The sequence below is a fragment of the Pezoporus occidentalis genome, unplaced genomic scaffold, assembly GCF_034315485.1.
Source record: "Pezoporus occidentalis ecotype Australia unplaced genomic scaffold, CSIRO_AGI_Poc_V1 ctg56, whole genome shotgun sequence".
In the NCBI taxonomy this organism is placed as follows: Eukaryota; Metazoa; Chordata; class Aves; order Psittaciformes; family Psittacidae; genus Pezoporus; species Pezoporus occidentalis.
The window spans coordinates 1,377,292-1,392,179 of NW_026915899.1; the positions used below are offsets into that span (position 1 = coordinate 1,377,292).

At 36.3% G+C, this 14,888-nt stretch overlaps 1 protein-coding gene across 2 annotated transcripts in view; it reads right to left on the bottom strand.

The window, feature by feature from the left end:
* Nucleotides 1-14,888, bottom strand: part of LRRK2 (leucine rich repeat kinase 2) — a 69,594-nt gene that overhangs the window by 37,366 nt on the left and 17,340 nt on the right. For both annotated transcript variants that reach the window (XM_062638313.1, XM_062638312.1), the window contains exons 8-19: nucleotides 13,429-13,548; nucleotides 12,176-12,300; nucleotides 11,537-11,616; nucleotides 10,683-10,789; nucleotides 8,295-8,424; nucleotides 7,283-7,407; nucleotides 5,505-5,638; nucleotides 4,341-4,485; nucleotides 3,900-4,039; nucleotides 2,444-2,572; nucleotides 2,186-2,356; nucleotides 217-472 (exon numbers count right to left, since the gene is read on the bottom strand). In XM_062638313.1, coding sequence (XP_062494297.1) covers nucleotides 217-472; nucleotides 2,186-2,356; nucleotides 2,444-2,572; nucleotides 3,900-4,039; nucleotides 4,341-4,485; nucleotides 5,505-5,638; nucleotides 7,283-7,407; nucleotides 8,295-8,424; nucleotides 10,683-10,789; nucleotides 11,537-11,616; nucleotides 12,176-12,300; nucleotides 13,429-13,548 — 1,662 coding nt within the window. The remainder of the gene's footprint in view (nucleotides 1-216; nucleotides 473-2,185; nucleotides 2,357-2,443; nucleotides 2,573-3,899; nucleotides 4,040-4,340; nucleotides 4,486-5,504; nucleotides 5,639-7,282; nucleotides 7,408-8,294; nucleotides 8,425-10,682; nucleotides 10,790-11,536; nucleotides 11,617-12,175; nucleotides 12,301-13,428; nucleotides 13,549-14,888) is intronic.

The following is a 14,888-nucleotide window of genomic DNA, read 5'->3' on the forward strand; positions in this document are numbered from 1 at the left end:
AAAGAAACAAAAAAATAGCATGTTCTCCAAGAAACACAAATAGCTTTAAAAAAATAGCAGAAATAACTTGATTTATTTTCAAGGTTTGGCAGTCTTTCTATAACCAGCTGAATGCTATGAAGAGATCTTCAACTGAATATCTTGATCTAAAACACTTACATAAGACCATCAAGAAATATTAACACATTTTGTATACCAAAATCTATATATACTTACTTTGTTTTCTTAATGGAGTAAGTTTATCTGGGAACAAAGGAATGAGCCACGAAGGTTCTAGTCTCCCAATACCAAATCCTCCAAGACATATACTGCTGTTGGTTACATCAAGGCTAAGTTTCTTTAAGAGCAAGCTGATGATTTGACTATCTCCTCTCTTTATGCTGATGGTTAAAGCGCTCCGAATATCCTGCTCTCGAGCACCATTCGCTAATAGCAATTCCACTAATTTAGGATTATTTCCTTTCTCACAGACCTAACAGAGAAAGCGATCAAAAACATTTATGTGAAGCACTCAAACAACAGCTCTGCCTGCATTAAGAGACTTGTCTTAAATTCACATTCATTGTATTTTTATGATCATGTCTTTTTTTTCAATTCCCTGCCCCACAGAGCATATGCCTGCCTATGTTCTTTGGAACATTTTCCCCAAAGTCTTTCCCCAAAATATAACGAATGCCTGAGTTCTGTAATTTCTGCCATGAGTCCAAACAATTTCCAGGCAAAAATGAATGGTAATTTATATAGTCTGGTTATTCCATGTAGTCTATGGCAACTCCATTTATTTATCCGTTCAGTGGAGAAAAGACACTTGGGGATATTTTGGCATGTCAGGTGGATATCAGATGAACAGGCAACAGTGGTGAGACTCATCAAGCCTTGCCTAGTTCTAGGGAGGTCAGGTCCACTGACTTTACTCCTTCCAACCTCACCCTGCAGAGCTACACAGAGCAGTGTTGATTGTGAATATTACAAAAAAAAAAAAAATTATTTTCAGAAATACTTCCACTTCCTTCAGTATTTCCACTGTGGTTTGCTAACAGTGATGTGACTGCCTCAGACTCCATGGACTAATGGTTGGTTCTAAACCCAGCTGAGCTTATCAAACCCAGCCAGCTCTGCCAGAAGTGAACACTTCCTAATTCACTTCAGACAGGACTGGTGGGGTTGTCTTGGACCCTTTAAAACTTTGACACTGAAGCGAAATTAAGAAGTGCTCATACACTCCATCTCTCACAAAAATTTTTAAAGGCAGTCATATTTAGCAAGTAGCACTTGTAAGCAGGTGGGAACAGCCTCTCTCTTGGAATGGCTGAATCCAGACGGGATACTTGCCTTTGGCCTTATTTAGGACACCAACGTATTTAAAATAGTTGATGTTCTGGATGTGGCAACTGTCTGGACAGACCATGGAACTGCAGCTAGTGTGACTGCAGGCATTCCAAGATGTTATATTACTATAGTTGTGTTGATAAATATTACGAAATCTAACCAGAACAGTAAAATCAGCACAAAATCTGACTATATTAATCTTTAGGCTCAACACAAAGTAAAAGAAAACCAAATCCACCATTCCAGACAAAGCCATTTTGGGTGAAGTCTTCTTTGCAGGACTAGAACAGAGTGGGACTGAGCACACTGAAACTTATCTCTGCACAGTGCTGCCTGCTGGCCCATCTGTACTTAGCTTCACAGAGCTTGGAAAGATGAATTTGAAATATCAACTCATGGACTGGGCTCTAATGGGCTTGATGCTACCTATGCCTGATTAGTTCAGAAAAACTGACTGGGACTTTGCAAAGCTTGAGCTCTAGTCTTCTGCCTCAAAAATAAGCCAAAGCTAATGTTAAATCAGTACCTAATTGAATCCAGGTTTGCATGTGAACAGGGTAAACAATCAGAAAGCATGGACTTTAAAGTGAACTTGTACCAGAACTGAACTGGCCTTGTGGGCATATTCTAGGTGTGAGTGAACCTGTGAGTTTCAATAAAGTGAAGGGTGTTTCAATGAACATCAGGATGAGTCTGTAGTCACTGTGAGTAGCAATGGTTAATACCAAACCAGTCACAGTTAGACTACACTGGGTATTGGTGCAAAGTTCTGCCAAATATGTGTTTACATGAAAAGAGAAAGGAACACAAAAGCACAAATTTTAAAGCAATAAAACTATATATTCCCATATATTACCTGATAGATCAAAGAGTTTGTCTTTGTCTTCTTATTAATATCAGCTCCAAGTAGAAGTAAACATTCAGCCATAATACTATTGTACTCGGTACATGCTTTTTCCAGCATCATATTTTTTAAATCATCATTTTCAGCTATTTTAGCAAAACATTTACAACACAGGCTTTGAAACTGAATGGGAAGACAAACAATCAAAGTTAGGAGAAAAAAAAACACCAAACTTCTTCAACTGTGGAGCTGTCAAAAGAGAGAAGATACCTGTCGATCTCTCTTGTCCGTGAAACACATAGACATCTGATAGAAAATGACTGTGTCAAATGATTCATGTACCAGAAGCTTTGCAAAACAAGGTGACAAGCCAAGAATTGACAGGATTGCATGAAATCCCTAAAAATATAATGAGAAGACTGAAATAAGTACAGTGGTAAAAAGTGTCATTTTAGAACAGGCCATGCAACAAAATCAAATTTCAACCAAAAGATGTGTTTTAATTTTTTGTTTTGTTTTGTTTTTAAACATGCAATAATTCACCAACTGGAGAATATCAGGATAGAAGGCAAAACCACCAGGTGTCTCTGAGTTTATAGTTTCACGCATGTTTAGCTGACTCACTTAAGCAGATATTAACTGACGCTTTGAAAAGCCAAATTATGCACCATAATATCTGGCAACATCCTGCCTGGCAGTGACAAATGCACTCGTGATTTCCTGAAAACGTACAGAGGAAACAATCTCCTCCTAAGGATATGGGATAAAGATGCATCGCCTGTCACAGTGTGTTGCTCTGTAACCCTTGAATGTGAGAAAAACACACAGTCTAAATGCAAAATGCAACAGATGTATCTAAAAACTAAAAAGAAATACAAAATTATCCCACAATTCTACAAGTAGGGTTCTCCTAGAAGGGTGGACTGGGTAAATTAGGGACTCTTAAGACTAAATCACTTTAGGCAACTTCCTTATTCCATCATACTATTTTGATTTCTCTTTATATTGGTTGCTAAGCTGAACTTGGAAGGGTTGGGGGAAAAACAGCAGTAAAGAAGGGAGGCTGTACTTGTGATGTTTTCACATTGATCTGAAACAGAAATACAGAAACTCTCATAGAAAGCTGATCTCAGAGGCAAGCTCCATTCCGCTAGAAAAGATGAAACTGGCAATAAATGGGGAAAGCTTCTGAAGCAGAAGAAACAGAACTTGCACAAGAGGAGGACTGAACGTGTGCTTGCAGACAGAGTAAGAACTCTCCTCCCATATTCATGGGTACATCCAAAGTCTGACACAGTATTCCAATAATATCCTTCTTAAATACAGCATTCCTACACCAAGTTTATTGCTAGTGACAGGGCTAGGACTAAGTTATTTTACATTACTTTTCAAAGAAGGGCAATCAATACTATAATGACAGTTAGTTCATTAAATCGTTACAGTTTGACTGAATGATGAACTGAGAAATTTGTTCTAGTTTGCAGACCTCAGGAGTCTTCGATACTAACACCTAAACCTATGGTTATGTATTCTGGATTGAATATATGCCTCCAAGAAAATCATCTCTACGGCAAACATACTGATTAAAAAAGGCTTATACTAAAGTAGTAATGGCAATAAAGGGAGTAACTAAAATAAGGAATTATATTTAAAATACAACTACATTAAAATAATTTCCCAATTTTTGCCTTTGACTTTTATCTTTGTACGTAGAAATAACACATACATGCATCTGGATTTCAGTGACCTCTTTAAATCGTCGCAGAGTAGAAACCAGAATTGTTGACAGGACATGCATAGTCGCAATACACAAAGTCTTCCTTGTAATCAAAGAGCGTAGAAGACTCAAACCTAAACACTGTATGTCTAGAAGAAAAAAATACCTATTAATAATGTTGCTTATTCAGTCATTCTCAGTGGAATAAACCCATGACCTAAGTAGTGTTATATTTCTAATATTTGAGAAAATTATTTGCATAAGCTATTACAGGGCCAGGAGTAAGTATAGGGTAGATGAACCTGAGGACTGTGCAGTTCTGCAGCTTTTTCTTGCCATGTAGCCTACATCACATTAATACTGAAGAGAGTAATAGATAAGTTATAGTTATAAGTTAATCACCCCTCCTACTATGTCATTCACATACTACTAACATAATACCTTCTTTACCTTGTTCATCTGGATACATCTGTAGGGTGTGAAGTACAGTGTCAGTAGCTCCTTGCTGGGTTAAAATTTCTAGTGCACCAGTGCACTCAGCTACACAAGCAAGTAGTTTTAATCCACACTTCTGAATGCTAGGATTTCCAATAAACTAATGGAGAAATGAACATAAAATGAGATCAAGGTTTTCTGCTTACAATGGCAACAGAAGAGCTGCTTGTTCTTAAAGCTGTTCTATAAGAAAAAGCAATTTTTCTTAAAGTATGAGAAATTACAGTAGATGTAACAATAAATAATCACAACTTCAAAAATGTTTATTTTTCAACTATCAGTTTCAGCTGCTCATAACCTCCCTGGATTTTCACCTTTGATTCTGGAAACATTCCCTAGGGAGTTTTGTAATGGAGAGTGGGCTTTTTTCCCCCTCGAAGTTTCAATACAACCATTCACAAGTTCACACCATTTTGCTAGGACAAGGAAAGTGAGAAAATGTACTTCCTTTGTGGTTAAAAAGGAACATAAATGGGGTTCTTTAAGGACCAGCACAAGGGATAAACATGGTACTTACTGGAAAAAAAATTAGAAGAAAAAAATATGAAGCAACATACCTATTACCACACCCCATCAAGATTTTCAAAGTTTTAGGTTCAGTTATATAGCAATTCAACAGGTTATTTTTGACAGTTTTTCCCAATTTTTCCCCACTTTTAGATGGAGGAAACCTAGATGAGGCCTGGATTTGAAAGTGTGCATAGCTGATACAGTGACTTGTAAGTCTATGAAATTATTTCAGTGGAGTTATGCCCATCTTTCCGCTTATTCCTCCTCTATCTTTTCATTAAAATGTGTTAATTTCTAGCCCTTCTGATTGATAGAAGTAGTACCGCAAAACACAAACCAACTGGGTCAGAAAGAGCATTCAGGATGCTTGGGGGGAAAAAAAAAGTGCCTTGTTTTTATAAATATCATTTAGAATTCCTGTTTAAGGGATCATCTCATACACTCCAAAACAAAAAGTAAGAAACCCCAAACAAGAAATGAAACCCAGGAGTTAAGATTAATTGTATCAAATCAACAGGAAAATCAACACAGATCTAAAACTTACAGATGATTCACCACTGCAAGTGCAAAACAGTGACATAATCCATTAGAATAAAGCTTTAACTATACCCTGTTCAAAGCATTAAGCACCAATGAATGAGTTCCCTCCAACAGACACTGGCTTTTAATGACTTTTATTGTAAGTGCAAAAGCAGCATCTCCCCCATCTCTGGAAGAACCATTCTGGTGTTCACTCCTTGTATCTGCAACAATGGAAAACAGCCTTCATCAGAGAACAGCTTGAATATTCTCCCTAGTACAAACCCAGTAGTATTAACCCAGTAGAACACATTGAACATGGAGGGGACTCAGAGGGCGTATTTCAGATCCTATGACATTTTCAGAATGCTGTTGTTACAGATACTGGAGTCCCTCCAGATTTACACTGTAATGTGAGGACATTGTGTTTGAAATGACAATTTCACCATACATTTGCTCACTGCTTACTGTGAAAATGCAGAATCATGCCAAATAATGTTTCCTAATGTATATTGCAAGTTTATTTTTTTTTTCAGTCTATGGCGTTTCTTGGTGCTCCTGATACCTGCTTCAGAATGCCTCTTCCTTCTGGATAGGAGACATTACAGAGAAGCTATATATACCAGTTGCCCTTTCTCACTTGCCAGCACATCGTAGGCCAAATTTTACCCACACATGACGTTAAGTGGAAGGTGAGTACAAATAAAACAACAGAGAAAGGTCTTTCCCGTTTACCTTTCTAGTAGCTATTAGCATTGCAGTCAAGTGGCACTACAGAAAGTGCCCAGAAATCCATTAGAAGTCACTTCAGCATTCATATTTGTTCCAATTACTATTTCCCCCATGAATTACATTTTATTCCCTAATTAACCTGCAAGTTCCAACAACCAGCTGGCACTCTGATTACACTTCAGAAGGGTCTCATTTCCAGGATACTGGCAAACAAAAAGTGCCTTGCCTACATGTTACACTACATTCATCAAGTCTTAATCTTACTGTTAATAATAAAAAAAAAATAAAATATTAGGATTAGAATTCAAATAGAAGGAAACTGAAAACCTGCAGTCAGTTTATGTATTAGGCTAGTTAAGAGTTTCAGAGTTGCTGGTTTTGTAAATGTTCAACTAAAACTGCTGAGAGATACTTGCAAAAAGTTGTTCTGAAAAAAAAAATCAGTGCCCCATGTCTGTACTATCACACTTAATATCAGAGAGAAAAAAAGCACGATATACAGCAGTAAGCTGATAAGAAAACTTAAAACTTTCCCTAAATTCTGTGAAAGGTACAGACCTAAAAAAGAACGTATTTCCCCCACTCTAGATTCCCTTTAAAGGTTTGTTTTGTTTTTTTTTTAAAGTAATTTCTAAGCTAGCCAGTTTGGCTTTTCCCTTTCTGTAAAAAAATAGTATGTAACAGTATATTTCATATCTTTAAATCACTGTCTTTTTTTTTTTGATATCAGAGGTCAAATTTTATGTTCCTTTCAAGAGATACTATTACAACAATTGTATTTTGTGGTACAACGGTGTGGATGTCCTAATCACCGTTTGCTCTTAAATGGTTGTAAATACACACAGTGATAGCTCCACACTCATTCCATGAGTTCCTTAGAAGTAATAGACTAACTCTGCACTGATGAAATCAAGGGAAATCCAGCAGTGATAATTTTGGTCTGTTACCTTCAATACCTCAAAAATTTTTCTCCATCTTGTATGTTCCTAAAGGGTTACAGCTGCTCTCTGCTGTTTACATAACACCAGTAAATTTCATGAAGTTCCATTAAAGGCTGTATCATTAGATAAGAAGGACTAAACCTCAGTTATCTAATTCTATTTTCTGATTTGGTGTATCTTTTTTGGATGACTTACCTGGCATCATAAAGTGTAAAAGGACTCGAAGTGCTTCCAGCTGTACAGAGAGTGATTTTTCATGTTTCCTCATGGCTTTTACAACTTCTGATCCAGCTACTGTCATTATATCCAGATGAGGGAAGCTGAAAATATTGTTCTTAAAATCAATGAAAAGAATGCATTTCTAAATTTCGCATGTATTTCTTTCCTTAACACTGTGGGATAATTCTTTAGAACACTGTAAACCTGGTCTGAGCTACGAAATATATATTCAAGTATGGTGGTTTCCTTTGACATGGCAAACGTATTATTTTCATGAATTGTGAGATATTTGGAGAATAAACAGAAAAATATCAAACATGTTAGGTTCTAATCTTGAAATAAAAAAAAACCAATCTCAATGTCATCAGCATTCCAAGACCACTGATTAGTTTTTAAGGTTATTTTATGTTTTCATTTTATAATACTTTTTATTCCCATGAACATGCTTATGGAAGCTTTGAGATTTTCTTTTGTCTAAAATTAAATTATTCATAAAAAATCTGTGACTATATCTTGAATTTGCGATTTTTTTCACAGACAGCTTAGCATATATAAAAGTTTCAAGGAAGGCTGGAAAAACTTGGCAAGACACTTGGAATCACATTCCCACCCTGTATACCAGTATTTATGAGTCACAAGCTTGATTTTCCAGTCACGTTATGAAGCACTTTCAGAAGCCAAGAGAAAAGTAATATTAACACAATGTTCTTTTAATTATCACAGCTAATATTGTGGGAAATTTCTTAGCTCTGAAATTCAGGGTGGCTAAGAGGAGGGGAGACCACCTAGCAATAGTCTATTCCAACCTCACTGCTCAGTAACCATGAAGGGAAGCACATACAGATCCCCACGCATATCCACCTGGCGTCTGGCTGTAGGGCTTACAAAATCCAATGGCTTGAACAGGTCTGTCAGTCTGTGGTCAATTTTAATATCAACGAAACAAACCTTCACTTTGGAAGTGGCCATGTGTTTTTAAGTATACTACCTTCCTTCAAAAACATGATTCAGAATTCTGCAGGCACTTTCAGCCACTTCAGGAGAATATGGATGTTTCCTCATTATATCCAAAATATTCATATGTATGCCTTTCGCCAGAAGTGTCTTCCTAATAGTTACTACAACACAAAAATGCAAGCATCATATAAGTAAATCTCCCTCACTTTATGTGTAGTTCTAAAAAAAACCAGAACTGCTAACTTTTTTCCTCCTTTTGATTTCTTTGCCCCACCAACCACACATGTTCTATAAGTACATATCAGAATGGGAAACAGCTTGAGCTGAAGCTGACTTCTGTTTCCATAGCTTAATCAAAAGCATAATAATTCCTGAATGTCTAGCAAGTTTAAGTACATCTACTATACTTACTTACATAAAGTTAAGGGAAGAAGAATGTACAGCTTTACTTCTAGGTTCAAAAATGTTTATTCTTACAAAACTTTTCCTCTTAATTGTACTCTGCAATCATGTAGGAAAGGGGCCTATAAGGATGCTGGGGAGGGACTCTTTATTAGGGACTGTAGTGATAGGACAAGGGGTAACAGGTTCAAACTTAAACAGGGGAAGTTCAGACTGGATATAAGGAGGAACTTATTTACTGTTAGGGTGGTGGAGCACTGGAATGGGTTGCCCAGGGAGGTTGTGAATGCTCCATCCCTCACAGTGTTCAAGGCTAGGCTGGACAGAGCCTTGGGTGCCATGGTTTAGTGTGAGGTGTCCCTGCCCCTGGCAGGGAGGTTGGAACTAGATGATCTTAAGGTCCTTTCCAACCCTAGCTATGATATGATTCTATGATTCTATGAAAGCTAGAATTCAAAGCTGTGAAAAACCTTCTAGCTTCAAATATAATGCTTCAAAAATTAAATTTATTAACTCTATTTACTGTTAAATCTTTTTTTTAAAAAAATCAAATACCCCAGCACATGTTGTAGCTATAACTGTAACTAATACAGCTTAGAACATTATAAAAGTATTCTACATTATCATGGTAAATACCACCAATTATTGACATTCCCAGATCAATGTATATACTTCAAACCGCTAATACAAGCAAATCTGGTGCCAGAGGGTTTTACTATGCTGCTTTATGTTTAAGAGGAAATGTAGTGACAGGACAAGGGGGAAGGGCTTTAAACTGAAAGAGGGTAGATTTAGATTAGATATTGGGAAGAAATTCTTCGCTATGAGGCTGGTGAGGCCCTCATATTGGTTGCCCAGAGAAGCTGTGGCTGCCTGTACCTGGCAGTGGTCAAGGCCAGGATGGACAGGGCTTACAGCAATCTGCTCTAGTGGAAGGGCCCCACGGCAGCAGGTTTGGAATTAGATAATCTTTATGGTCCTTTCTAACCCAAACAAGTCTACAGTTCTATGTTTCTCATTTCTGATATAAGCACATTCATTTAGGAGAAAAAAAAAGGAAAGGAAAGAAAAAAAGACAAAAATTTGCTTTAGATTTCCAAAGGGAATCACTTGCCAGTAACATTTGACAAAAGTACCTCATATAGTATACTATAACAGTATGCACACATTTATGAGATCTATTTCTCAACAAACACATATTTATCTCATAAATAACTACAAAATCTTTTCATTGTGAGGTTTCATGTACGGGCATGGCTCAGTAACCTAGTGATAAAACAATGCCTTCTCACCTAGAGAACAGTAATTAACTGCTAGTCTTTTTCTTCCTATCTAGCCAGTGGTTTTCACTGTGCAGTCTACAAACCACTTGAGGTCCATAACCATTTCAAAGGGTTCTGGGAAAGGTATCTAATAAAAACAGGCCAACTGTCAGTAGGCTTAAATACTCTACCCAGGGGTCCACATCTCCACTGAAAAATTTTGAAGGGGTCTGCAAACTGGAACAGGAAACCACGTTAAGGACACAATTGGGGCTAAAGCAATCTTGAAAACTGTTATGCACATGCTTAACTTTCTATGCACAATTTGATTCACTGAAGTCAACAGGACTGCTCAAATCCCCTGTGTTAAGCAAGAAAATGGTATTTGTCAGGCTGTAATCCTTATTCATGTGATTTTCAACAAATGCTGCTCTTGAAATTCAAATACATGGTATTTATTCAAGCATACAAACAGAACACACTCTTTCAGGTCTCCTGCTCCAAAGAATTGCAATTGCAACACAAAAACTCGCAAACAGCTCTTTATTTCCACAGACTTTCTTTGATACTAGCCAACAATAGCTTTTTCAACGCAAGGAATGAACTTCCTACTAAAAACAACTGCGTAATATTCTAAGCACAGGGAATACTGCATTCATAAAACTATTCATAAATACTATTCATAAATAGTATTTAAATATTACAGCAATAACTTTCTGCTGAATTAGAAAGTAAAGGTAATTAAATTCTCTTACCATTTTGTTGTGATAAAATGGCCAAGGTACTAGCAGCTGCCTGAAACACTTCCTTTGAAGAGGAGTGCATCAGCATGGAAAGCATCACCGCTCTGTCTATTGGGAACCTTTCACAGAGAGAAACAAATCACTGCACATTGACAATATTACAGCGGTTATTTTCTAACTGCAGTTTAGCTTCCTAAGAAAGTATTAAGTGACATTATTAAATTTTCAGTGATTGTACTCAGCTTCTAATATGCTTCTAGAGCAAGAGGTGACAGAAAGCCCTTTGCAAACTGTGCATGTTAGCCTACTCTGAATCATGTTTTCCAAGAGACCTGGGGTCGAGAATGCAGTACACAACAGGGTCACTAAAATTCGAATGAGTAAAATTTTACGCAACTCTGAGAAACAGTTTAGGTAAAATAGAAGTCTGTGTCTTATCCATGCTTAGATTCTCCCTGATGAGGCAGCACCCCCTTTACTATGCTCTGCTGGTTTGTTGGAAAATGAGCACTGCTTTTCCATACTCCTTATGTACTAGATATCTCAATCTTCTCTATTTTCTTACAATCGTTAATCCTCCCCATCATTGTTGCAACTGAAGAAGAAATTCCTTGCGAGCTGTAAAGATTAGTTCTATTAGACTGTGTTCTGACCCTTTATTAAGACACCAGCAACTTTGCTTGAGTCAAGGTTAGCACACTTTTCAAGAAACACTCCCAAGTGTTGTTGATCACCATTAATTCCATCATACATCAGGAAACAAGAAAGAAAATAAAAATAATTGAAACATGAGACCCCACATGGCATAATAGTAGGCTTTCGTTTTTTCCATTTGCCAAATTACAGTTCAAGATATCAACACTGACTGATTATCTCCATCTCCAATCTTCTCATGAAGGTTGCGTTGATACAGAAACAGATTTTTCAAAGCCCAGCATGCGGCCTCCTAAATATAAACCAGAGGAGACAAAAGGATTAAGAAAATATCCCTTTAAAATATCAAAAATATATAGAAAAAAATTAAAAGGTTTGACTGTTTTTCAGTCCATGACAATGGTACAAGATTCTTTACATAGAAATACAGTAAGACGTGGACTGTCACAGTCTTTCTAGCTGGGATAGGATTGAGTTACAAACATGTGCCATATTATTATTATTTGATTTGCATTTTGATATCTATTTTAGGCAGAGATGAATTCTTTGGTTGATGGGCCTGTGTTTTGCTACTGCATATAGGGGAGCTACATAAACAACAAACTTCGGGTGGCCAAAGTTTCAGGTAACAAACCTCATTGTAACCACACGCATTTAGTCCACAGAGTAACTGAAACCAGCTGAGGTGAAGAAAGGTGAGAAAGGCAAGGAAGGTAGGATTTACTTTAAATCTAATCCAGTCCTTACAACCTTGTTTTACCGAGGACATACAGAAGAAAGTGAAGTTGCCAAACTTTTTATTTAATATGTAATGCAGTCTTTCCATACCCCCATCATCCTGAAATTCTCACCAGCACATCTGTGTTTTTTCGGTGCAGTTCTAATGCTCTGTAACATGCTTCCAACCAGCATAATTTTTCTTCTTCCTCCTCTTCTTTTCTTTCCTCTAAGTCTCGGTTTAAGAATATTGTTTCAGCTGAAATATAAATTATCTACAATAAACTCTTATTGTGAAAACAAAACATTTATGTCTTAACTCAGCTCACGCTGCCTGTGTGTGAAATTCAGCAGGAGGATCAGTCTCTTCTGGGATGGGAGAAGTCTTTTGACATAAACTCTATGACAGATTTGAAAAATGTCTTTTAGATTATAAAGGGACTAAAAACTTTAATTATGCTGTAGTGGATTAAGTACATAGAGGTCAGTCAATGCTCAGCCTCTGAAAAGATCTGCATATCCTATTTTTTGTTGTGTATTTACATAAAGAATACCATAACATAAAATGTAACTGTGATTCATTTTTGTATGTAACCACTTACCATAGAGCCATTTACACTCTGAAAGTGCCATTAAAAAATGAAATTCAAATTGCAGAGAGATACCTGGCCCCACAGTGTGCAACAGAATTTCAAAGAAATCATTTAATACCTGCAATTTTTCAGCATTTAAGAGAAAAAAAAAAAGTAAAAAAAGTATCAACACTGACCATAATGTCTGAGGCTTCCTGGAGTTGTACTGACTTCTAATCTTTGCTATTCTACTGACTTATGTATTGGAACAATTGCTCAAAGACAAAGAGGATCAAATCCCTAGCTTTTTGCCACTAGCTAATCAACTTCTGTTTCAAAATAATATCTGGAGTGTACACAAGGAAAAGTTTAAATCTTTTAATTGATTTCAGGACTCAAGTACAAGCACTGATTTGGTGTTATCAACTGCCACAGTATGGTGATTACTGTCATAAACGGCAAACACAGAATCAAATTAGTGTTATCTAGAGATTTTATGTTAAGTAGGGATTATCCAATATTTGCCTATGAAAAAACAGACTGCTTTGTTAAGACCTGTCAACATAACTTACAAGCTCTGAACACTGTGAAGATGTTGGGCATACGATATGAACACAGCCATGTCATAGTAAACCAACAAACTGTAAGCATGTAGAAAATCCAGCTCTCTGAAAACTACCCTGCTTGAGGCCTTCATGTTAAAGAAATAGAGTTCAAAATGATTACAGGAAACTACCAGTATAAAAAAAAACAACAAAAAACCAAGTGGACAGATAAATAAAATTATTTATGTGTTTAGGAAGAGATTTACTCACTCAGAAGAGCTAAACAAGTGAGAGCTGCAGCTTGTAACTTTGCATTTTCAGGATACGTTTTAACAGCCTTCACAATGACTTCTGGAACCTTATGTAATACCAGGATATTGAAAAAATTTTCTGAAAATACATAAGATGTAAATGAATATAAACACATATCTAGAGCTTTGCATGCCTTTAATGTAACTTTCTCAGCACACAATGCTGAAATTTTGTAGCAAACATTAGATTTCTTATTGCAGGCCTTTACATAACAATGTTTTATTTGTGCAGAAAGAGGCCAAGAATAAAAAGCATTGGGATCTAAATTCTTTGTGTTTTTTTTTTGTTTTACAACAGGCTTAGGTTGAATGCAAAATGAAGTGCAAATTGTCATCAAAATAGGAAAAATATAGTCAGTGTATCACTTACAGGCTTCCTGCCAAGAAGCAAACCCTTCCTGGTCTTGAATTTCTGCAATAATTTGTTTTATCCTATCAAACAAGTGGTTTAACTGTGATTTATTCTCTGGTTTTGTCCTCCTCATTAAATAGACCAAGGTCAGCATTACAAATACAGAATATATATATATTCTGAAATAGTAGAAAGAGCTACCCTTTAATGATAAATGCATTCAAAGCCTAATTTTTATTATAGGCTGTACAGTATTTTATAACATAGGTTGAATATAAAGAATTTTGCAAAAAGCAAGCAAATGAAAATAACTTTCCAATTAGTTGTAAAAACAAGTAGCACGCACAAAATAATACAGCAACACTCACTTTGTAAAATAGTTCAATAGCTATGGTTTCTATTTTGATATTTGGTTTTAATTCTTGATTAGTAAAAATGAAAATCATACTAGCAGTGTAAAAGGTTGAATTCAAATCTGTATCAGTGTTTCTCAAACCCTTCAGATGAGGTACGAAATTAAAAATTCTCCCATATTTGAGCATCAAAAATATAACTACATACAGAAGAAAAGCTAACCTAATTTATTTCCCTCTGTTCTGGTCCTGAGTCCTATAGGCACTGACTAGCTTCAGTTTTTCACAAGAAGATAAGTAACTCTCCTAGTATTTTATGATTTGGTTCAATTAGACCAAGTTAATAGAATGCTCAACATCAGACTTTAAGCCAAGTCCTTTCCAGCCTAATCATTCCAAAACTCTGGCCTTAACACTTATTACAAGTGTGACTGGAAAGAGTATTTTTCTTCTAACCCTGCCTGTAGTAGTGTGGTCATGTTATATCAGCATTTCTGTTTCTTGCCATATTTTAATGGAAATGTTTTTGTTTAATTCTTCATTAGAATGTGTAAATATGTTACAAAATTGATAGTCTTAGACTATGTGATGAGTAACTATACTGGACTTGTGGCTGGCAAAAAAGGTATCAGTCAGTTAAATTTTGATCACAGTCAAGTCAGAATGGTCATTACCAGATTAGCAAGAACACATGACAGTGATTTTGGAACCCAG